Here is a 25,981-nt window from a genome sequence, read left to right on the forward strand (position 1 = left end):
TAATTGACACTATTATAAAATCCTTCCGGTATTCTGATTCTTAAAAGGCTATTTATTATTTGTCATGTAATCGAATTTGATGATTTTGATGATTCCGATTATTCTGGCTCGGTCGTTTACAAAAGTAGGCAATCTGGCTCACCGGCCATGGTACGGTATTGATTTGCTGGTTCCTTTAACCCGCGCCCCACTGGGGGGGGGGGGGGCTATTCATAGCCCCCCTCCCGTTTTTCTGCAATAACTTCCAAACCGCTTGATGTATCAACGACATACTTACAGTACCTTCGGCTGCATCAATTTGACACCTTGTGTCAAAATATGAACTTCGTAGCTACCATAGGTCGGCCGGAAATGACGTTAGAGTGACGTCATGTTCGGCTGATTTCGACGCAAAACATTGAACCACGGCAATCGCTCCCAAGAGCTCAGTTTTTAAGCTAGATCCAATTTCTTTGCATGAGAGGACTTAGAATAGACTGCGCTATCAAACTGCTATCTCGGATTTTCGAAATTTTGAAAATTTCGAAAATTTAATATTATAAAATTCAAAATTTATATCTTTACATTTTTCCAAAAAGTTTTAGATTTTTCTAAAAAAACGGAATATAGGGGAAGTTGGGGGAACGCCGAAGACTTTTTTCTGACGCCCGTAGCACGCAAGGTAGACAACATACGCTATTCTTGTTGGCGTCATTCGAGAGGCCAGTCTTTTGCCTTTCAAACATACCAGGCGCATTTGATGAATTCGCATACCGTTAAGCGCACAAACTAAAAATATCAAAGAAGTGACTTTTTCGGCGTTGCCCCGGACTGCGGGGAAAGCCGAAAATGGGAGAAATGATCTACGGGGAATGCCGACATTGATGTTTTGCCATTTTATCTCAAACTTTGTCCAGAATTCATCAAAACTGACACACGTTTCAAGAGCTTGAGGACGCGGTGCACACTGGAAGTTATAATTGTGTGATATAATAAGAAAATGCCAGGTAAATCATTCCTTATAGGTAACAGGCCGTTGTGTCGGTTGAAAATGTAATTTGTGTGACTGAAAATACGCGTTGCTATTCTACAGCAGTAAAGTCCACGTAGCGTGCTTTTAACACGTGCGTAATCGCACGTTTTCGGCATTACCCCAGCCAGCCATACTTTCATTTGCAGGCCCATAACTTTTCAACGTGCTGTATAAATTTCAAATAGGCAGCACACTTATGCAAAGACATGCTAAAGATTACTTGACCGAATTGGCCAGACAAACGGTAGCATAATGAGTAAAAAGCTTCAAAGGCGCATGTAGTACAAGGGAAACGTACCTTGAAAACGCTCTTGGCGCCCTCACAGTCGAAGTATTCCGAATGACGACTCGTAACAAACATGCGATAATTGTAGTCACTTAAGCTTCAGAGCATCACTGACAGGTGGCATCCATGTCTTACGGTTTTCGAAATATCTCGAATTTCGGCTTTGCCCCAACTCCGGCATTGCCCCAACTACCCCTATGTGATAGAACCCATTATTTTGAGTAACTTTAGCAAGTTTTAGCTAAAAAAACTTCAAAAATGGCCAAGTTATGCGCATTATTGCAAAAATCACAATTATTAATTTTTCAAATCAATTTTTCAGCACGTATTTGACATCGTACGCCAATATAAATAGCACCATCGTGTTACTGAGCTCAAACTGCATCTAATACACACCCTTTTTGTTGAAAAATTTTAACTTCAAAATTTGACCTTTTTGACCTGAAAGTGACTTGACCTAAGCTAAATTCGACTCAAAATGACCTCGAATGACACAGACGACATCAAATTCGAAATCTTTGGCCTAAATGGACCATAAAACATGTGTCACGTGACCGACGCATGATATAATATTTCGTGACCTGTGATGACCTGACCTTGACCTAAAAATCAAAGCACAAGTTTGCTACCCTCAGGGTATCTAGAGCATCTGTTCACGAGTGTGTGAACCAAAAATGAGCCTGGTCTGACTTGTAAGACGGCGGCCAGAGCCCAAAACGTGAACAAACCAAAATGCTAATAATTTTTACTTTGACCTGACCTATGACGTCATCGGTGACCTCAAGGTCAATGAAATTAGGTTTCGTTCGACAATTTTTCCGGGGCTATGAGACGCCGTTTGAATTTTGACGATCGGCCCAGTAGTTTCGGAGTTAGGAGGGGGTGGGCTATGAATAGCCCCCCCCCCCCCCCAGTAGGGCGTGTTATACGCAGACCGCAGTGGGGCGCGGGTTAAATGAGCCTTGAAGTCCTTTGAAGCTGTAAGATTATCGATAGCTCGATGGTTGTTGGTTATCTTATCGAATAAATCTTACCGAATAGATTATCCAAAAATGTGAATTTTAATGGTGGATATGATATGGCCATCGGTCAGTATGTCTGGTTTGCTGACAGCCCACCATTTCCCCTCTTCCATAGCCTCTTCTCTCCGCCTCCGTCTATACAAACTACAAACTCCTACGAGCGCTCCCCCTCCCTATGGCACGTGCCGGTGAGATCAAACGGACCCCGGGCGGCGGGCGGCGGGCGGCAGCGGACGGCGTTGGACGGTGAGCAGTGTCGAACGCGGCGCCGTGCGCGTCGGAGACGGTGCACCGGCGCGGACCGGCCGGGCCGGCGAGACGCCCTGCGCTCAGCACTGCGTTTCAAGTGACTTTGACAGTGTCTTGTGAATTTGTGGTTATGTGTGTGGTGTGGTGTGATGCTAAATCGATTAAATCCAGTTCGTTGCGTTGATGAAGTCATAAGCAGCTCAGGTGAATGCTTCCTGTCACGATCGTGGGAATCTTGTTTGCTAGCGCTAACTGACGAATTATTCGACGTGACTGTTCAAGAACTCTAGTCCTCTGAGGTTCTGTTGGCCATTCTAGTGGGAGCAACCTCGGTATCGGGAGCGAATTTCTCTCCCTTCTGTGCCGGCCAACAAACGTTCACCCCCTCCTGCAGAAATCAACGGACATCCGCTCACAGCCTCTCTCAACAGAGTGTGTCCGCTGTCAAGCGACCTGGGAGGAGCCGGCCCTGAGTAAAAGACGAACTACTTGCGCAGAGTGCGGGGACGTGCAATCAAGGGTGGCGCCCTGTCCGAGGGGGCGGGGCTGGACGGGTGCAGAAGGGTGCATTGCGAGCTGACAGGGTGCAGATTGGTTGCTGGTGGGTGCCGGACGGAGGAGGGAGTGCGAAGAGTGCGAGTGTGGAGTGAAGGAGTGATGTGCGAGTGATGGGAGTGTGACCGGTAGTGATTATGGAAGAGGCCGAACTGCTTCACACGAGTGGCGATGAAGAGGATACGATGACTGACGACGGAAGAGGTGAGCTTTGCCGTCAGTTTCGGAGATGGCATAGTCTACAAGTACATTATGAAGGGTTGTAGCTCCACTATAGCCCATTCAGTAAATTTAAATGAGGCCACCAAACATGGTTTCATTCGCCTGTTGGTTGTTGCTTACAATTTACGTCTATTCAGTGCCCCTTGGTGAATTAGTTGATAGTATCCGCCAAGCCTCGTGTAAGGTGACCTGAAATCCATTCCACGCTAAAGATGCATGCTTCCTGATTCGTCTAAATTTTTTCCCAACAGCGAGTATACATTGCCTGGTGCCTTTGTAGGAGACGTGTCATAAATTTGTATGCCTCACAAACCTCTAAAGTACCTACAATTAATATCATATGACGTGAATTGTCTTAGCGTTGTGTGATTTTGATGATCATTTATGACTATTTGATGGAACAATACCTCTCTCATCCATATTGATCGGTAATTTTATTAGTTTTATGCTCTCGCAATGACAGACTGGAGCTAGCGTACACTCGCAATCGTGACTTTCCGGAGTGACGCCAGCATTTCATTGCTCGATAAAATCATACTACTGCACGTTTATGTGCTCCGTAATCATTAGTCACATTGTAATTCCAGTCTTTTACGAGCGCGCCTTTCTATCACTGCACCGCACATGGGCGTCTTTACAGCCTGTTATTTGAATTCTTGTGGGGCATCTTGAAATACGTAGGGTGCATCTTCAATAGCCCGAGGCGCGGCAACTACCTCTCCGACCCACCCCGGTCGCCAGGTGAAATTCGAGCGATCTCCCCTGAATCGATAATCTCCACATCTCCACGTATATTTAACCTTTCGATCACCTCGCGTATGAGCGGTGCCTTTGGGGATCGTTCCTTACGATGGTCCTAACGTCTCGTTTCCCGCTAGCAGCTCGAATAACCAACCCCTTCTGTCTGGGGGCGGTTCTTGGTGCAGTCGAGCATCGTGTGAGGGAGTCTGGGCCGTAATTTATGAAGTGCGTTCACGACTGACCGGTCGACCCAACCCTCCCGTCCCTCCGCCAGGAGTACCTAATCCATGCCTCCGCGCAGACTGGCCCACTCAGCGGGTCTATCCATGGGGTCCATTGAGGGGTCTATTGAGGGGTCTATTGTAAGGTGCGGTGTCGGTCGTTTCAGGAGGGTGTGTGAAGGGGAGGGAGATGAGGCCTGTCTTGGCGACAGGGAGCTCCGGATGACCAGGCTCTCCGTGCAGGGAGCAGGGCGCCCTGGATGAACCGCACGGCGTGTGAACGGGCGTTGCACACTTGCCCTGTCAGCCCAGATGATGGCTCCTCCCCACGGCATAAGGTGATGGGGAATGATCTGCCATGCCTCAGCGCTCTGGTTTCGTGACGATTCGCTTCTAGAGCTATACTTCGGCATTGCGAAACAGTGACACCAATCCACCCAAATGAATGGAGATACTGTTATGCAATTGAATGAATGTCGATTATATTTGAGGTCCTAATGGATTTATGGCATTTAAACACGTAGCATTGATAGCGGCACATTGGCGGGCGCCGTGTGGTGGCGGCGTTTCGTACACCCGATTTGCACGTTACGTGTTAACGGCCGTTTTACAGTCACGGCACCCTCTCGAATATTGTGGCGGACGAGCTCGTGTCGCGGCTGGCTCGTGCTTCCCCTGCACGTGACGACCGCTACTTAACCTCGCCAGATACTTGGCACGCCCAATTAGTGCTTGGAATTTAGGTCATTGATATGTTCATGTCATATTAATGCTTGCACGGTGGCCCGGCCCGGCTCTGTTTCCGTCGATTGAATAGTCTCTGCCTGACTGACACCCTATCAATCTCAGTTTGAAGTACGATCGCTTCGAATACCGAGAGCATGCTACTGAGGGAGAGAGAGAGAGAGAGGGGGGATGGGGTACTAAATTAAATGGTCGGGTATGCGCTTCTCCTTGCATACATTTGGCATTTGGTTTGCGTCATGTCATGGATCGAGTACAAAAACTGAGCATGGCCTCCCCTTGCGTTCGCCAGTGCACTTAGTACGATTTCGATTCGCGTTTTAAGCATGCTACATAGCAGTTCTTCCCATGAGTCGTTACTGTCATGTTTGTGTCGCGTTCTTCCCATGAGTCGTTACTGTCATGTTTGTGTCGCTATGCTCCATATATTTATGTTTGGCCTTAACGCGCCATCGTTGTCAGCCTCTTTTTCACGTTCATTTGCCCGATGTTTTTGCGACGTATTTCGTATGTACGATGGAGATTAATGTTCTGTTGCGTACGATACGATGACAATCGGCATCGAGGAAATGATTGAGGTGCTCCGCGATGTCATGATACTGGTCATGCGTAGCCATATCCTGCATCGTTCGAAAACATTAATCATAGTTTCGGAGCGGTAGTTTCGAATGTTTGGAAGTTTCAATGCCAGACAGAACCACAATCATGGCAATTACATCACGTTTTTCATTCAAACCATCTTGTGATACTCTAGTCCTTGGCTCTTGCTTTTTATCCAGTTATAGATGCCAGCAGCTTGCTATTGGTGCACTCAAAATTGAAACTAAGTCAAATGACAATGTTTGCAAAAAAAACAACAATTCGTAATGTAAAAATCCTTTGTGGGAAAGTCTCACGATGCTGATCCCATAATGAGGGCTTCACAGGGAAACGGATATACTGCATGCGTGATGGTTGATGATGTGGCAAAGGATTACACCCATTGGATCGGATATACGTCGAATCTCGTTCGATTGCGTGCAATTTATGTGATAAGACTTACTCAGTTGCTCCTCCACTCCGGCTTAATATTTTGTCGTGATCGTAAGTTACATTAAACAGCGCTTATAGCGAGATGATTGAAAAGTAAAATGATTAGAATAGTCAGCCAAATCGTGTATCGTCCTATGTCGTGATAATTAAGTTATCTAAACCATTGCGCTCCATTTATGCAATAAATACCTAAGCTGTGCTAGCGCTGTTCCCTAACTTTCTTTTTTATCATTACGGATACCTAGCCGTTATATGTTTGAGATTTCTCGCCATTCTCTACCCGCTGAACTCGCGAGAATGCGATTGGAATGCGGCTCCATGTGAAGGCAATGGGGCGGAGAAAATCGCCTTATTCATACAGGACAAACGACACGATTGATGCTGAAAAAGCCGAGCTGAGCATTGTGCGGCCTCGACAGGTGTGCGAAACGTGCCCCGGACGGGCGACACCCAGGGTTTGGCGGCACCGTTGTTCGGCCGGGACGTAGCAAACTTTCGTCTGATACTAACTATAACTGGCAGCCGCTTATTCGCACACTTTACGTGTACTTTCCTGAGCGGGGTAGCTGACCTGACAGGTAACATCACTGGACGACATCTCTGTCATCACTTTGTGTCCTGTTCATGGTAGACATGGAACTTTGGTCTTTGCCGGCTCAAAACTTCTGTTTCGGCATTTCAACGTATCAAAGTGTCCGGCTCCGACCATCAGTGTCAGTAAAAAAATCCTACTCATCAGGAAACTATGAATCTTAGTCTCTACCATTTCTGTACCGACGGTGGCAGTGTCCCCGACCGTCTCTGTACCGATCCCTGGCTGATGACGCCGTCATCTGCCGTCATCTGCCGTCGGACGATGACGAGCGGTGCGCGCCGAGAGCACCTCTGCGCAGTTTCTGGGTGACCGGGTCCCCGGACGCACCTGTCGTGTGGCCACGGCAGCCGACAGAACTTTCTCCAACTCACGCCGATCAGGGGACCGACGGAAAGGGAAGTCGATGTCTGATCGGGCGTAACCAAGTCGTCGGTCTTATTGGAAGAGTCCCGGAGATGAGGATGTTCTTAATATTTCCTTCATTCGGTATCAGTGAACTTGTTGATATTCTTCATATTCAGGCTCATATATGTCGCGGCTTTGGTCAGTTCAGTTGTCCTTTTAACATTTTGTTCTTTTGTGGAGGATGTTTTTTATCTCTAGAATCAAATTATTTTCTTTTATTCCTAAAACGCTACTTATGTTTATTTACATGAAAATTGTTGGAAACACGTGACGAAACGGACGAAATTTATGATAAAGTTCTGACCACCTGGCTTCTGATCAATCGTAAAAGTCGATATGGTCCACTTATTATATCCGTCTCACGTTATCATATCTGTACAACCATCTTGTCCTCTTATCTCACTCCTCCACGCATCCGGACACAATGCTTCGAGGCCACCGGCATTGTTGGTTTCACCTCTGGAGTCGGCCCTGGGAAACAGATACGGCACGCGCCACATCTCTCCGCTGTAAAATTTCTTGTCCTCGGCGTCCTGGAAACGGAAGGACTCGTCTGAGACGCACTGTGTGAAGTGGGCTTTTCATATCGGTTTCAAACCGGCCGGGGCCGGCTTTGTTCCCAACTCTGTAACAAAGCCCGGGTTGGAGGCTGGAGTCTGGAGGCGTGCCCGATACCAGCATGGTTCACATTCGTCAGCCAATTATCCAGCCCAGCTCTGGCTGTGGGCCGCGTGTCTGGCCGCGCTGAGTGAGACGCACCATTTCATTCGAGCTGTTTACCGAGCCGAGCTGGCTGGCTCACGTCTCCTGCACCTGAATGTGTAATGAGGGTTTAATGAAAGCACAAACAACGTGATAAAAACATGACGCATGAAGTGCCTGCAGTCAAACGCGCAGGGGCTTTTCTCGGGCGCTCAAGATTTCCACAAAGCACTCGCTCCGCCATGTATCGCTGGAGATCTTCCAACAAACGAGCGCATTCCATCCCGACGCGTGCCAGTTACCGACCATGGCCGAGACATTAGGCCATATAAAGCGCCTGGTACTACACCAGCAACTTGTCTTATTTCCTAAACCGGCGACGCGCAGGGGAACATTTGGACTTTTCTGGTCAAGTGCCCACTTGACTTCTGTGTTCATGGGACCGAAGCGGGGCGATTACAATACGAATTGCCCCTTGTTGGCTATCTTTGGTGAGTAAATGAATGATAATGGACTGTTTTGAAGAGCCGAGTTTGTTCTAAGCCGAGCTCACTCGACGACGGCCGGTGCTCCTGTTTTGAAGCGGCGCGCGCGCGCCGGGCCGGTCTCACGTTTTTCGTGGATGGGGCGCGGGCCGCCGGCTGCGGTCACGTGAGGTGAAGCGGCGTTAATTGGCGGAGGCCCGGTGATGATTTAACCGCTCGGCGGCGGCGGCGGCCGGCCGCGGCCGTCATTACTGGGCGTCAGTCGTGATCCTTCCGAGAGCACTGCCCGCACCGACGGGGCGCTGACGGCCTCCTCAGTCCTCCGCCCACCTCTCTCTCTCTCTCTCTCTCTCTCTCTCTCTCTCTCTCTCTCTCTCTCTCTCTCTCTCTCTCTCTCTCTCTCTCTCTCTCTCTCTCTCTCTCTCTCTCTCTCTCTCTCTCTCTCTCTCTCTCTCTCTCTCTCTCTCTCTCTCTCTCCTTTCTCCTCTCTCTCTCTCTTCCCCTCACCCCTTCTCTCTTCCTCTCTTTCCCCTCTCACTCTCTCTTCCTCCCTCCCTCTCTCTTTTTCTCTCGACATCGCTCATCTCCGCTCGTCTCCGCTCACCAGGGTCTGTATCAAACTTCTTCTCTGCTGAATACCAGCACACGAATGCTAGGGCATGTCATTTCAATGGCCAGGCGGAAAGCGGTTCTCTAGACCACAAGTGGATTATGGTGGTCACTTATTACCGACTGCATGGTTTGTAAATTGCATTTTCTACTATGAAGCTAACAATCAGGAAATGTTGCCCTGCTCGTTTGCAAGGATTTTAAAGTTCCATGAATGCATTATATAATGGTGCAATGGTTTAACTAAGTTGAACATGAAGCTACGATGAATCGACACTTATGAAGTCAATTCATAGGAATAGTTAGGCACGCTGCACATCGCACATCTTTATGTGTGAAAGCGCCCGACCTTCCAGCCAGGTCTGTGTCAGTGCTCAGTATTCACGCAGCCTCTCGTGACGGGGAGCGCAGGTCACGGCCCGGCGGAGGTGCGCCAGCCGGTCCAGCCGTGCCGAACACAGCCGAGATGCTGCAGCTGCTCGGGTGTGCCCCTATCTGATGCGCCGGTACCGCTGCTGCATTTACCACATGAATCTGCATGCAATCAGCACCGCTGCACAACCCGTCATTAGCCAAACAATTAACAAATTCTCACTCTGCTAATGTTTCTATCGCGTTGGATTGAGACATGAGTGGTTTAATGTTTCTTTTCAATGTGATGAATAATGCAATGTTTCGATGATTGCAACACGAGAGCAATTCTTGTTGTAGGGATAGTACTATGAAAGACGTCTTGTGCGGTTTCCATTGCAAGAAGCTGCATATTTGACAACATCACATCTGCGTCGTGCGTATTGCCCATGACCCGTTATGTTCCCGTTTTGCATCCTTCGCTGCATGGTCTCTCCTTCACACTGATCGTACTGATACCGATCACACTGAACAGAACAATCTTGGTGGTGAATACAACGGACACCGGTCAGGTTAACATCTCTCTTTTACCTTTAAATTTACGAGCGATTTAATTTCGATTCGATGCTCGACTACATCGAGGGATGAGTCTTGATTCGATCAAGCCATGACTCTCGACTCGATCAAGCAATGACTCTCAGCTCAATTGGAGCGCCCGCCCCGTGCTGAGCGGAGTTCCCGGCAGGCCGGCACCCTCTGATGACAGCCCTCTGAGGTGAGCGATCTGTATCGACGGACAGTCTCAGAGCACGCTCCAGCGAATCCCGACTGCTGGCTCACCGGTGGTATTCGGAGCCATGTTTCTATTTTAGGACTGTAGATCGATCCTGGCATCTGTGTTTACAGGTGGGCGCTCGTGCCGTTTAACCCGTGCCGTTTTCCTCACTTCGTGTTGATCTCACCACCGATCTGACGGGCCTGTGAGTTGATCCGTTCCATCTCGTGGTCAGAGCTCCGTTTGTGAGGCGATTGGTGGTCCGATTGACCCGGCGACTCTAAAGAATGATCTACTATGCATTTCAGGCCCCATGAGACCCTGTTTTTTGGCGATAATTTATTTAATATTTGTCCAATTTGCTTCAAATCTTCACAATGCACATTTCGGCTCAAGCGCCAATTTTTGTCAATATGGTCTCTTAACAAAATATTAAATATAAGGGTACTTGTCGTTGCCTCGTAATGTTAAAATCGGCTCCATAAATCCGTCAGTGGAGTAGAGGCTATCCGTGCGTACGCGTGACGTCACAAACACGTGACCATTATGCTCCGCCCTCCCGGCGAACGGAGCGGTGACCTTGGCCGGTCAGTCGGATGCGTGGAGCCGACGGGGCAGTAGCTGCCGAACCCAAGGCCGTATGCCGGACCGGGGCGGCTCGCATTGGACGTGGCTGCCTTGCGGTTGCCGTTGCAGTAATGACGATACAGCAGAAACTAGCGCTCGTTATAAGCGCACTAGCCTTCGTTATTGCATTTATCGCAAATTAACCTACACATTGTCAATCAATAAAGATATAGGTACCTACTTTAATACTAAGTTCAGGGCTAGTGACTGCAGATTTGCTTGATTCAACATCCTATCCTATAAAAGGCCGTTGATGTCAATTGACTGTGAACTGATGCATGACGTCGGTCAGCCTACGTCAAATTTGCAAGACATGGTAAACAGTTACACCGTAGCATTTAAGAAGTGTGGTTGAAATATGGAATATATTATGCTTATACGTATGCTTGAGATGGATTCATGTGATTGCGGTGCAACATGAACACCTTCAGAACTAGCCCATTTTAGAATTGGCTATATTGAGGTAGGTGACTTGACTGACTTGATCCCAGGCCTTCGTGTTGAACTGCAAATAATTAAAATACCTGTAAGTAAGTAAGCTACTGCCTCACTATTGGAGAGCTTGAAAAGTTACTTTAGTTTCACAAAAAGACGCGATTATTTTACTAGCCTATGCGCATGTTTCCCTTATTCTGATGTCACATTTCTACCATGCGCAATAGATCGCACATCACCTTTCTGCTCCCTTCTCAACGCTTCCCGAATTACAAACACAGCTCGTGGAGCGATGTCTTGGCAATCGGAAGTGCTCGCGACTAATTACCCTACTCCGTTGTTTTCTGCATAGGTATAACAGCGTCTTCAGGAACAGCAATTGACGCAGCCAACCAATATCAATATTTTCGAGTAGTGCAGAGGCTTCGCATGATGTCATAGGTGACAGAATAGTGGCACGACCTGACCATGAGATAGGCACCAGAATGAGCATTCATTCAGATATTCAGATAGTGCATGACTCAGCTCTCTATCTAAGGTTGGTTCTGGGGAGGTTAACCCGCGCACCGACGGGGGGGGGGGCGGATATCCGCCCCCCCTGAGGTTTTTCGCGGATAGCGGGAAAACCGCGGCGCGTAGCGCCGCGAAATTTGGTATGACTATTCTCTCATCAATTTTACACATGGTGTGCAAGTTTGAACCTCCTAACTTTTAAGGTCAGGTCACCAGGTCACTTTGAATGACCCAACCTCAAGTCACTTTTTTGCAACTTTGTCACCGTGCCAGAGCTACAGTAGATGTCGGAAGCCTTTGAAAGTCGCAGGATGTTATTAGGTCATTAGTAGCTACAATTTGTATATCTCGGAATTTTGATGTCGGTGACCTAAGGTCAGGTCAATTTCGCGACCTCCCCATTATAAGTCAATGGGGGAAAAATCAACTCCCTGTTTTTACCACTAAAACGGGTCGGAATGGCCCCATATACCATACATGACTTCACATACGATCAACCTTCACTACCTTGAGGTCTGTTTTGCTGTTGGGCAGCTGTAAGGTCATGTGACGTCATCAAAGGTCACCAAAGGTTTTTTTTGCCAATAACTCCTTACAGGAACAAGATACAGCCGCGCGGATGGTCTCATTGTGTTCAGCTCGTCAAGACGCATCGAATGATATACATGATGACCTCGAGGTCACGTGACCTGAGGTCAACCTTTGACCTTGACCTTTCGAGGTCAACATATATATCATTCGATGCGGATTGACGAGAGGATCACGATGCTGCCCTTAGTTTGTTCCTATCTTGACTACTTCGAAAGTTATTCGAGAAAAACCCTCTCCATATCTAGCGCCGCCATTTTGACTTTTTCGACCCCTGTGACGTCATCTTTGACCTGACCTGAAAATGACCTTAGTAAAAATTGTAGACCTTGTCCGTGCGTATCCGATGCCGTTTACCGCTTGTCGCTATCTTGCTTCGTTCTCGAGATCTCAGGGGGGGGGGGGCGGTCATCCGCCCCCCGCCGTCGGTACTAAGTTGGCGCAGACCCCCGTCGGTGCGCGGGTTAATATCCTCATTATTATTATTCTTCATATTCTGAGTGGATCGGTGTTGATATACCATAAAGAGAGAAGCGGTTACCAACTCCCCAAATAAAGAGCAAGCTTTCGCTCAGACACTTCCTGTCGATTCCAATGTCGACAGTGCGCGGACACCGTGCGACTTCTCCGCGGTGCTGCCGCCGACTGAGCCGGCGTAGACCCAGCGCGGTCACGGCCAGTGGGCGGAGTTTAGTTGGGCCCGGCGCAACGTGATTGGCCAGCGCTCCCATCCAATCCGCTGCGGTAGCGAACGAGCCTCTATCCGGGTGCAAAATCTAATTAGCATTACGAGCCTATGACAAGTGCTCTAAATATTGACATTTTGTTAAGAGACCATATTGATGAAAATCGGCGCTTGAGCTGAAATGTCTAATGTCAAAATTTCAAGCCAATTAGACAAAAACTGAAGAAATTATTGCCGAAAAACAGGGTCTCATCATCATGGGGTCTGAAATGCATAGTAGATCCTACTCCGCGCGTAGGTGGGTGGCACTACACCCCGATCGGTGTTACTCTGCTCACTTCGTGAGTAATTGGGGGGCCCGGGCGTATAAGACTGAACCCTAACCGCTCTAACCGGCCGGGCCGTGCGGCTGTAGACTGAGTGAGACGTCATTGACGGTACGTCATGGTCAAGGCGTGATGGGTCTGCCGTCACCTTGGCTACATAGTCTGGGTGTAACGTCACGCAGTCTGTTTGTAACGCCTGTGACGCCTGTGTCTGGGTGTGACGCCTGTGACGTTATATGGTCTGGGTGTGACGCCCCTTACGCCGTGCCCCCGTCGTTCGCCTGTGGCCGCCCGCGGAGACCGATGTGACATATCTGTTAAACAGGCTGTTAGTTTGGACCGATCCGTCTTTGGAACCAAAACAGTGACATACGGAGAAAGTGACCGTCCTCAGGGACGCTATGTAAATTTTGTGGGACAAGGTTGATGAATCGGCTTCAATATTAGCCACGCGTGACAACTCAAGAAACCTTAATATCGTGTGAAGATCGCATTAGTTGATACATAATTGCGTCAAATGACTACGGTTACCATACATTGAGTAGCGTTATTTTCCATGTCATTGACTTCGAAGGCATGCAGAATGCCCATCCATTTGTTCAATGAAAGTGTGTTACGTAACACAAAACTTTTTTCTTCTTCAAACTGCTTACTGTGACGCGCTTTTCTTCAGCGCAATATTCTCACAGATATCTTCTTTGGTATAAGCATACCAATAGCTAAAATAGCAATGCATAGTTTATGCGACCGATCAACTTACAACCTTCTGTCAATTACATCTGCACTGTTTCCCCTTTCCGTGTTCGTTGGTGTTTCCGGCAATACATAAATCAAATAAGCTAGGACCCATTAACTTCAGTTGAACTTCCACAAACCGATATGCTTCTTGCAGCAAAAAAACGGGCATTTGGCATGTTTGGCCTGTTTTCTCGCCGTCCTTGCCTCTTGGCTCGGGCCACAGGGCTACTGGATTGAGCAGATACCCTTTGCTCAACGCTTACTTCCGGTTTTGACGCCGCCGTGACGCCGTCGGTATTGGCCCTCAGTGGTAGTCCATGGCCATCCTTGCCCTCCTATACACCATGTGTCATTCTGCCTATCCCGTGGAGCCCAAAGCCACCCCTGTCTGTACGGCCCCCGACTCCTTCGCCGCCGGGTATGGCAGAAGGAACCGATGGCCGTTAAGCCGCACGCCGCGCACGATTTCAGCTGGTTTGCGTGTTGGTCGGGCCCGTTTCTGTATTGAGTCGCGGCGGGGCCCGGCCGGGGTCCGGGCGTGCTGAGTACGCCCGCTGGGACCGGCGGCCCTCGCCGAGGTCACAGCGCGTGATGTGTGCGTGCTGCAGGGGAGGAGTCGCGCGCCTGACACTAATCCGCGAGCTGCCGAGCCGGGGTGGCTCGCCCGGCTCGTTAGCGCGTCAGGGAGAAGAAAACGGATGGCACATGTGCCGGAGGCTCGCAGCTGTTTGTTTGGCGGGGAGTGGGAAAACTGTGTCAGATCGGAGGGAATTGTTTTTGCGCCGGGCCGAAGTGGGCCGCGTTTGGATCGCCGCTCTGGTGGCTCAGCTGACAGATGCCTGTCCGGCAAATTACGGGAAATCGGCGTCATTCGGGTGATATCGGTCATTAAAAGAAACCCACAATGACGTTAATCTGCGAACAAATAATGGATGAATCTTCTAATTGAATCATATTTGTGCTTGTGGCCATAAGGAAAGTCGCAAGTGAAATAGCACGAAGTCATACCGTTTCCAAACCAAACAAATACGTCATTGGTGAGGGGAATCTTTCAGTCCATCTTAAACCGGTGACACCAGCAGATGAAAGATCAATCAGCTTGACACGAAAACAAAAAGTTTTCGTTTTCACTTCAAGTTACCATCGCACAGTCTCCCTTTTGAGCACACAACAAATAACAAATGTGCAAATTCAGACATCGACCATTATGTCTTCCGCAAAGCTTCTCTGACAAACGTCAAACGTATGGCACGCACACGGGGACCCCGGACGTGATCGTCCCCGATTTCCGCACACTTTCCCAGTGGCTCCCGTTCGGGAGGTACCCGCCCCTCTCCTCGGACGCACCTCACGCGGCCATCGGTTTTGCCCGGGAGAGGTGAAAGGCGCTGGTCCTCCACACACGGCGAGACGGGCCTGAACTGAGTCGTTAGAGGGCTACTAGTTAGCCGCACGCACAGGCGTGACGCGCGTCACGATCGACGCGCCACGCGTGACGCGTCACAGGGTGGGCTTGGGACGGTGGTGGTTATCGGTGGTTCTTGCGACATCGGCGCACCGCGGCCACCGCTGATGCTCGGAAGTGGTGGGGCTGGACGGTGCAAATGGTGGCGGGTGGTTTGGAGAATGAAAGATAGAAACGTTGGATGGTGGTATGATGAAGAATATCGTGCGCTTCTTAGAAATGCCAACGTTGCTATAGCAAAGGCACGATTTTCGTTTCTCTCGTGCGCTTCTTCAACTCCGAAGACCATGACCATTGTTTATTTTTTATAAGAACTAGAGGGACAGCATTACGCGCAGCGTAATGAATCAATTTTCATTAAAATTGGCCCAGTAGCGGCCGAGTTATGGCCAGAATAAATTTGGCGTCTCCTCCTGGCCGGCGGTGCTCTGTTCCGGTATTCATTGCCAAAGGTCAGTGACCTTCCGGCTCTGATTTCGCTCAGTTTTGCAAGCGAAGAAACTGAGCCTAAGGCGCGTGCTCTCTGCTCGAAGCCGGCCGCGGCTCAAAATGCGGCAAAGATGCGCCCGCCACGTGCACACCGCTGCACGCACCCCCTCGAAAAGTTGATACGACAAACAGATGCACGCGTCCGAATTACTTTCAAAATTCCACCCCCGTAGCCCGCACCGTTCCGGAGCAATAGCCCGCCAAGCGTGACGGACGCGTCACATACATACGGACATTTTGATTTTTATATATGTAACTAGGTGCCGAGCATTACGCGCAGCGTAATAAATCAAGTTTCAATAAAATCGGCCCAGTAGCGGCCGAGTTATGGCCAGAATAAAGTTGACGTCTCCTCTTGGCCGGCGGTGCTCTGCTCCGGTATTCATTGCCAAAGGTCAGTGACCTTCCGGCTCTGATTTCACCCAGTTTTGCAGCGAAGAAACTGAGCCTAAGGCGCGTGCCGTCTGCTCGGCGCCGGCCGCGGCCCAAAACCCCGCAAAGATGCGCCCGCCACGTGCACACCGCTGCACGCACCCCCTCGAAAAGTTGATACGACAAACAGATGCACGCGTCCGAATTACTTTCAAAATTTCACCCCCGTAGCCCGCACCGTTCCGGAGCAATAGCCCGCCAAGCGTGACTGACGCGTTACATACATACATACATACATACATACGTACAGACGTTTTGATTTTTATATATGTGACTAGAGGGACAGCATTACCCGCAGCATAATAAATCAATTTTCATTCAAATCGGCCCAGTAGCGGCCGAGTTATTGCCAGAATAAATTTGGCGTCTCCTCCTGGCCGGCGGTGCCCTGTTCCGGTATTCATTGCCAAAGGTCAGTGACCTTCCGGCTCTGATTTCTCTCAGTTTTGAAAGCGAAGAAACTGAGCCTACGGCACGTGCTCTCTGCCCGGCGCCGGCCGCGGCCCAAAATGCCGCAAAGATGCGCCCGCCACGTGCACACCGCTACACGCACCCCCTCCAAAATTTAATACAACAAACAGATGCACGCGTCCGACTTACGTCGAAAATTTCACCCCCGTAGCCCGCACCGTTCCAGAGCAATAGCCCGCCAAGCGTGACTGACGCGTCACATACATACATACATACATACATACGGACATTTTGATTTTTATATAAGTGACTGGGTGCCGAGCATTACGCGCAGCGTAATAAATCAAGTTTCAATAAAATCGGCCCAGTAGCGGCCGAGTTATGGCCAGAATAAATTTGGCGTCTCCTCTTGGCCGGCGGTGCTCTGCTCCGGTATTCATTGCCAAAGGTCAGTGACCTTCCGGCTCTGATTTCACCCAGTTTTGCAGCGAAGAAACTGAGCCTAAGGCGCGTGCCGTCTGCTCGGCGCCGGCCGCGGCCCAAAATCCCGCAAAGATGCGCCCGCCACGTGCAAACCGCCGAGCGCACCCCCACCAAAATTTAATACGACAAACAGATGCACGCGTCCGACTTGCGCCCAAAATTTCACCCCCGTAGCCCGCACCGTTCCGGAGCAATAGCCCGCCAAGCGTGACTGACGCGTTACATACATACATACATACATACATACGTACAGACGTTTTGATTTTTATATAAGTGACTAGAGGGACAGCATTACGCGCAGCGTAATAAATTAATTTTCTTTAAAATCGGCCCAGTAGTGGCCGAGTTATTGCCAGAATAAATTTGGTGACTCCTCCTGGCCGGCGGTGCTCTGTTCCGGTATTCATTGCCAAAGGTCAACGACCTGCCGGCTCTGATTTCCCTCATTTTCGCAGCGAACAATCTGAGCCTAAGGCGCGTGCCGTCTGCTCAAAGCCGGCCGCGGCCAAAATATCGCAAAGATGCGCCCGCCACGTGCAAACCGGCGAGCGCACCCCCACCAAAATTTAATACAACAAACAGATGCACGCGTCCGACTTATGTCCAAAATTTCACCCCCGTAGCTCGCACCGTTCCGGAGCAATAGCCCGCCAAGCGTGACTGACGCGTTACATACGTACAGACGTTTTGATTTTTATATATGTAAACTAGGTGCCGAGCATTACGCGCAGCGTAATAAATCAAGTTTCAATAAAATCGGCCCAGTAGCGGCCGAGTTATTGCCAGAATAAATTTGGCGTCTCCTCCTGGCCGGCGGTGCCCTGTTCCGGTATTCATTGCCAAAGGTCAGTGACCTTCCGGCTCTGATTTCCCAGACGGATTTCCCTCAGTTTTGAAAGCGAAGAAACTGAGGCTAATGCGCGTGCTCTCTGATCGGCGACGGCCGCGGCCCAAAATCCCGCAAAGATGCGCCCGCCACGTGCACACCGCTGCACGCACCCCCTCGAAAAGTTGATACGACAAACAGATGCACGCGTCCGACTTCAGTCGAAAATTTCACCCCCGTAGCCCGCACCGTTCCGGAGCAATAGCCCGCCAAGCGTGACGGACGCGTCACATACATACATACGGACATTTTGATTTTTATATATGTAAACTAGAGGGACAGCATTACGCGCAGCGTAAAGAGGGAGAGCATTACGCGCAGCGTAATGAATCAATTTTCATTAAAATCGGCCCAGTAGCGGCCGAGTTATTGCCAGAATAAATTTGGTGACTCCTCTTGGCCGGCGGTGCTCTGTTCCGGTATTCATTGCCAAAGGTCAGTAACCTTCCGGCTCTGATTTCACCCAGTTCTGCAAGCGAAGAAACTGAGCCTAAGGCGCGTGCCGTCTGCTCGAAGCCGGCCGCGGCCCAAAATGCCGCAAAGATGCGCCCGCCACGTGCAAGCCACCGAACCCACCCCCTCCAAAATTTAACACAACAAACAGATGCACGCGTCCGACTTACGTCGAAAAATTCACCCCCGTAGCCCGCACCGTTCCAGAGCAATAGCCCGCCAAGCGTGACTGACGCGTCACATACATACATACATACATACATACGGACGTTTTGATTTTTATATATGTGACTAGAGGGACAGCATTACGCGCAGCGTAAAGAGAGACAGCATTACGCGCAGCGTAATAAACCAAGTTTCATTGCAATCGGCCCAGTAGCGGCTGAGTAATGAGTTATTGCCAGAATAAATCTGGCGTCTCCTCCTGGCCGGCGGTGCTCTGTTCCGGTATTCATTGCCAAAGGTCAGTGACCTTCCGGCTCTGATTTCCCTCATTTTCGCAGCGAAGAAACTGAGCCTAAGGCGCGTGCCGTCTGCTCGAAACCGGCCGCGGCCCAAAATCCCACAAAGATGCGCCCGCCACGTGCAAACCACCGAACCCACCCCCTCCAAAATTTAATACAACAAACAGATGCACGCGTCCGACTAAAGTCGAAAATTTCACCCCCGTAGCCCGCACCGTTCCGGAGCAATAGCCCGCCAAGCGTGACTGACGCGTCACATACATACATACATACATACGGACATTTTGATTTTTATATATGTGACTAGAGGGACAGCATTACGCGCAGCGTAATAAGTCAATTTTCAATAAAATCGGCCCAGTAGCGGCCGAGTTATTGCCAGAATAAATTTGGCGTCTCCTCCTGGCCGGCGGTGCTCTGTTCCGGTATTCATTGCCAAAGGTCAGTGACCTGCCGGCTCTGATTTCGCTCAGTTTGGCAAGCGAAGAAACTGAGCCTAAGGCGCGTGCCGTCTGCTCGAAGCCGGCCGCGGCCCAAAATGCGGCAAAGATGCGCCCGCCACGTGCACACCGCTGCACGCACCCCCACCAAAATTTAATACAACAAACAGATGCACGCTTCCGACTTAAGTCCAAAATTTCACCCCCGTAGCCCGCACCGTTCCGGAGCAATAGCCCGCCAAGCGTGACGGACGCGTCACATACATACATACATACATACATACGGACGTTTTGATTTTTATATATGTGATAGGTGTCCAGCATTACGCGCAGCGTAATAAATCAAGTTTCATTAAAATCGGCCCAGTAGCGGCCGAGTTATGGCCAGAATAAATTTGGCGTCTCCTCCTGGCCGGCGGTGCTCTGTTCCGGTATTCATTGCCAAAGGTCAACGACCTCCGACTCTGTTTTCCCTCATTTTCGCAGCGAACAATCTGAGCCTAGGGCGCGTGCCGTCTGCTCGGCGCCGGCCGCGGCCCAAAATCCCGCAAAGATGCGCCCGCCACGTGCACACCGCTGCACGCACCCTCTCGAAAAGTTGATACGACAAACAGATGCACGCGTCCGACTTGCGCCCAAAATTTCACCCCCGTAGCCCGCACCGTTCCGGAGCAATAGCCCGCCAAGCGTGACTGACGCGTCACATACATACATACATACGGACATTTTGATTTTTATATAAGTAAATAAAGAGGGACAGCATTACGCGCAGCGTAATAAATCAAGTTTCAATAAAATCGGCCCAGTAGCGGCCGAGTTATGGCCAGAATAAATTTGGCGTCTCCTCCTGGCCGGCGGTGCTCTGTTCCGGTATTCATTGCCAAAGGTCAGTGACCTGCCGGCTCTGATTTCGCTCATTTTCGCAGCGAAGAAACTGAGCCTAAGGCGCGTGCCGTCTGCTCGAAACCGGCCGCGGCCCAAAATGCTGCAAAGATGCGCCCGCCACGTGCAAACCATCAAACCCACCCCCACCAAAATTTAATACAACAAACAGATGCACGCGTCCGACTTAAGTCCAAAATTTCACCCCCGTAGCCCGCACCGTTCCGGAGCAATAGCCCGCCAAGCGTGACTGACGCGTTACATACATACATACATACGGACATTTTGATTTTTATATAAGTAAATTGCAATGTCGCTAACACAGCTCTAGAAATCCGCAGTTTAATTGTTGTAATTGGAAAAGTGTCGTTAGTTTAATTTTATTCTACTTTTATAATTGAATTGAATGTAGCTTAGTCCCTGTGAAAGTGTCTGTTCTGATACTATAACGTTTCTTCTCTAGAACGTCTGTGGGCTCAACCGTCTCGTTTATTAGGCCGCGTCAGGGGTTATTCATTGTTCTGTTCTGTCACTGTGCACAAGCATTTATTTCATTGTCATCATTTGCTTGTTCTGTGCGAAGGAACTCGACGTTAGATCTTTGTCACTGACAGACGTTCCATTCTACAAACAAACTATGGAGCTCTGTGTACAAGAGCATACTCTGAACCGGTCGCGAAGTTACCTCACGTGTCTTTGCATCACTTTGGTAAACGGCTCCCGTCCGACCTGACCCGGTGACCTCCCGTGTCTGTCAGCCACCCCATCCTTTAGGGGAACCGTCGGCTATGGGTGTCTCTTGGAAGGCTACAGAAGATTCCCCGTCAGATGTGTCTGATGTAGAACAGCAGCTGGTGGTGCTTCAAAGCATGGTATAGGTCATAGAAGAGCGGCAGGGTAGTGTTCGATCTCCTCTCACCACATGGCTGGCATGGCTGACCAAGGGCTCCGCTCGCTCGTCTCTAGGGCACACACGGTCGGCACCCACGGTCGGTACTCACGGCCAGTGGTCACGAATGGTGGGGTCGTTTGGCCGGTCACGGGTCACGGATGTGTGCCGTCCGCTGATCTGTCATCACGGACTCGCCGTGAGCCACCGGGTCGAGCTCGTGATGCGCGTGAGAGTCGCAAACATTTAGTTAAAAGGTGCCGGGAGCATGATCAGCGAGGTGTCGACTCCAGTCTGGTTAATAACGTGATCAGCAGCTCACATTTGTCAGACGTGAATTTGGATCGCACCGTGATTGTAGCCTTCTAGTTGTGGTTACTGCTGTTCACCGCGAACATTACAACTCAGTTCTGATAGAAAAGAAGCCAAACTTTAATTCGCCAAAGCATACCACAAAAACGGCCTCTTCGTTTTCGGAGGGTGGGCTGCCTCACGATAGTGTCACTCGTCTAGCCGAACGCCACGACCGAACCGGGTGGGGGATGGTGCCAGTGATAGGCTGTTGGCCTTTGTGCCATCTCCCCATAACACCACTGTCGTCATCGTCGCCATGGCTCGATCTTGGGTCGGTCCGATGGCGTATTTACTAAGTGTATCTGTCCGGTTCAATTCGTTTCGCTCGGGTCTGGACTGTCACTTTGGATGATGGACTCCGCTCGCTGTCATGCCTTGGACCTTGGATCACACACACACGCCGGTATAGGTACGCTCGCCCCGTCACCTTTACACGTTCTCTGGGGGCGCGATGCTCCCGCTGATCGAAGAGATAAGATGGTAAGGCGATAGGACCCAGGGGTCAGGGTCCTCGGGATGTAATTTGTGCGAGGTACACGTGGAGCGCGCATACAAAATATTGTCTGTTGGTGAAGCATTGCGTGGTCTTGTCTCAGGCCGATGTCGGTGGCCGTGGCTCGAGCAGGTCTCTGGAGTGGATGGCAGGCAGATCAAGTTAGCTTAGGATCAGTAACAGTGCCTAGAGCCCGATATGTGGTCAATGGCGGCACTACGGTCCTGGTGTCAGTGGCAGTGCCGCCGGGCCTGATCTCTGGATTAAGTGGCAGTGCCGCAAGGCCTGACACGGGTTCAGTAGCAGTACTACGGTCCCTGGAGTCAATGCCAGTGCTTCTGGCCTGATCGGCAGTGCCGCTGGGTCAAATCTCTGGGGTCAATGGCAGTGCCGCGAGGTCCGGTATATCGGCGCCGGCTGTCTCACCTGGTCATTACGGATGGCTCATCCGTCAGACGGGCGTCCAGCTGCCGGCCGGCCTCGGGTGCATAGCGCTCTTCACTCGGACACGGGACGGGAGGAAATGGTGTATATGGCATTGTCAGGATGCGTCTCCCGTACGGGATCCGTGATTTTGGGCTTGCTACTGCCAACGTGAACAGTGCTGCTACTGTTCGCAACAAATCGCAGCATGTCAACATCCAATGACGTCTTAGTTCTCGTTCCCTCGGGCCAGGACTGCTAGATCAGCAGGCCTAACGAGGGAAACGAAACGAAAAAAAAAAGAAATAATGATTCGGTGAGGACATTGCTCGAAGTTCGTTTGCATAGCTTAGCAGAACTTGTTTCAAGTTTGCTTATTTTATGGGTGAAAATGGACATCATGTCTGAGTTGTTGCGTGTCGACTTATTCATTCTACTTAGTGCCGGCTTCATCATACTATATGTATTTTACGAGTATACAATGTCTACTCAAAGATCTAGTCTGGATCTGCTTTCTGTGGGGATCTGCTTACATAGGTGTCGGTGGTTTTGTGTCCGATCATTACGTGCGCCGTGCGCCAGATATGTATCGGCGCGCTACCGACACCGGCGCACCTGGCCTCCACGCCGACGGGTCGACAGCGGCCGGAGTTCGGGAAGTGCCCGAATAAACTACCGGTGATGTCCGAATCATGACTGCCACGGGCGACATGCGTGACTTTTTGGATTGTAGTCGGGCGCCGGGTCCTTGAGAAGTGACGCCCTTGAACCGCTCCCGGTGCGGTACGGGAGTGGTTGTTACTAGGATGTCGACGGGAAACCCGAACGATTTGGGGTTAACAATGGAGGCCAGTTATATTTAAATGATCGATAGATTCCGACGGGCGACGGGATGTGACTTACGATCGGGATAGGAACTTTATACAGAGGACTGGTCTGAGTGGTCTCCCGCCTTGCCTTATCCAGCGATAGCTATAAAAGTATATGTTTCGGATCACTGCCCCTTCAAGATACGTCCTTTGCTGTAGCTTCGATGGCTTATTCCCCCTTTTTCCTACATCACGATAAACTTTCACAATATAACCCGCGAGTTGCTGGGGGGGGGCGTTAAACGCCCCCACTTTTTTCGCCGGGCCATAGCATAAAAACGGCGCGCCGCAGGCGCGCCAAATTTTGGGTACCTGTAGGGAATTGATTGAAGTTTATTGTGACAAAGTTTCAAAAAAATCAGTCGGAAAATTTTTGAGATATCGAGGTTTTAGTGACGTCATGATTTCTGAGTTTTCGACCAAAAATGGCATATGTTCAAAAAATCATATAAAATCACAGAATAGACATACAGACATGCCGTAAACGCCATTAGACTGTCAATACCATGATCAATCAAATGGCTATCTTCGATTATTGATTATCGTTCCGCATTTTCCATAATCTTGAACTGAATCTTGGCAATTTTTCATGACTAACTACTTCACGACCATGATACATGCATTTCTTAAATTGATCTTTTTGAGCCAAACACGCACACATATGATAAAATGAATGTCACCATCGTGTTCTACGCCCCAAATTACCTATAAAACATGTGTCACAGGCTGCGAATATCAGTTTTGATTTTCGGGGATATGTGCCTACCCGGTTGACCTGACCTTGACCCTGACCTATGCTTGACTGACCCCTACATGGAGCTGACACTCTTGTAGGCCTTATATGATGGATTGTGCACCGTTTGGACAGAGTTTATGACGAGAGGCGCCCATTGCGAAGTCCTGAAGTCCATGCTACTGAGAGCCCGATTTTAGGTGTTTGACCTGACCTTGACCCGACCTGTGACCTCAAAATTCAACTTTAAAGTACTCATCTGAAGCGTCTCGTCGCGCTCTTTCGTTTGCCGCCTCGTGCGTTTCGCTGCGCCTATTGGTTCTCGAGTTATCGGGTGGGGGCGTTTAACGCCCCCCCCCCCCCAGCAAACGGTGGGTGGCGAAATACCCCAGCAACTGCCGGGATAACTCCGCCTGTCCCTTCTGCTGAAACCAAGGCAGGTAGTGCCACTTTATCTACGAGACAGATGTGCAACGCTGATCGTCGCTCTGCGACCTCTGGGATGCTGCGTGCCGCCCTAATTGAGTTTGCGCCTGAGGACTATTAGAAGTGAAAGTGAGCCGTGCATAAAAATCGCCGGGCGAGTGCAGTGTGCCAAATGTGCCCTCCGTGCTGGAAGGTCCTGGCCTCGGGGGTGCTGGATGAATGGGCCCGGTTTCAGGCGGGATGGGACTCTCACGTTAGTGGGACAGGTATCTGTCACACATTCAGGTGGGTGGTCGCACCATGGTGGTCTCGGAGCGCTGAACCTTGCTGGTTGCTGTACTGTAGACAGGGAGGGAACATCATGGAAAGGTGTCTACTGTCTACTGTCTACATACTACATACCTCATGCATACACATGGGGGCCACTTCTAATGGGTGTGATGTTGGAAGGAATCATTGCTCATTGCTCATGAATGACTTTTTCGGACATTTTTGTTGCTGCTACGGCGCGACTTCATGCGATGCGTAACTCAAACATTTGTTAGTGACAACGGATATGGATGAACCATATTTGGAGAGCATATTTTTTATTTTAGCCTTAGTGTCAGGGATATGTACTGTGCAAGCTTGATAGGTACAAGGTCTATTACCTGTGAAATGACTAGACCTTAACTAATGAGTCCAGCGGCACTGGGGTACCTAACTAATAAGCTTAACCCTCGCCCGCACATGCCATTTTCCCATCCTAGAACGCACATGGGGAGGGTGGTTGCCACCCCCCCCCCGCGCCATTTCGTTCCTGTTGGAGATAGAGCTTAGCGGTAAGGACCAAAAAGATTCTTTGGGAAGAGACGAATCCAATGATACCCAGTTTTACCTTCTCAGGTCAGTCATTGACCTTCCAGGTCAGGTCAAACTAAAAAATGTTGCTGTTTTGGGTCACCGTTGGATATCAAGTGCGCTGCTTATCATATACCGATGACGATGCCGTTTTCTGGTGCCAAGCCAGCTAGAACCTCTTAGTCACACTACCCGACCAGGTTTTTGCTGCTGAGGTCAATGCAGGTCAAGTTAGGTCAAGGTCAATTATATGTGTTTGTATGTCTGTGTGTGTCTGTGTGTATAGGTACTGATGTGTGCACCGATTGTTAATGTGTCCATATTACATGAAATCATGATCTGAGAAGCTTTTACCAAAAATGCAGTCAAAAAAATTCACAAAAAAAAATAAATTCCGCTTGCCTAAAACGCAATTATCTTAGATGACCTAGGTTGACCTTGACCCTGACCTTGACATCTGTACATCGTCGAACAACATGTTCCATGATAGGTGGGAGGTAAGACTGGCAAAAAAGGCCGAAATCAAGGTGTCAAAAGCTCACAAGGCCCATAGCCAACGCAAGATGTTGAGAATTGGCCATTTGGGTCATGACATGACCTGAAAAACAAGGTCATATCTCCGAAACCAAAA

General features: G+C 49.8%; 1 protein-coding gene across 2 annotated transcripts in view; it reads left to right on the forward strand.

Moving 5' to 3' along the window:
- The window catches only part of LOC122390312 (rho GTPase-activating protein 20-like), a 186,139-nt gene that overhangs the window by 32,793 nt on the left and 127,365 nt on the right, over positions 1–25,981 (forward strand). Inside the window, exon 1 of one of the 2 annotated variants that reach the window (XM_043383093.1) lies at positions 2,578–3,328. The exons of the other annotated variant lie outside the window; for it this stretch is intronic. Within the exon in view, the coding sequence (XP_043239028.1) occupies positions 3,262–3,328 (67 nt within the window). The 5' untranslated portion in view covers positions 2,578–3,261. Of the gene's footprint in view, positions 1–2,577; positions 3,329–25,981 lie in introns of those variants that run through there. 2 annotated transcript variants of the gene reach the window in all.

Source organism: Amphibalanus amphitrite, unplaced genomic scaffold, assembly GCF_019059575.1.
Source record: "Amphibalanus amphitrite isolate SeventyFive unplaced genomic scaffold, NRLGWU_Aamphi_draft 000391F_arrow, whole genome shotgun sequence".
Taxonomy (NCBI): Eukaryota; Metazoa; Arthropoda; class Thecostraca; order Balanomorpha; family Balanidae; genus Amphibalanus; species Amphibalanus amphitrite.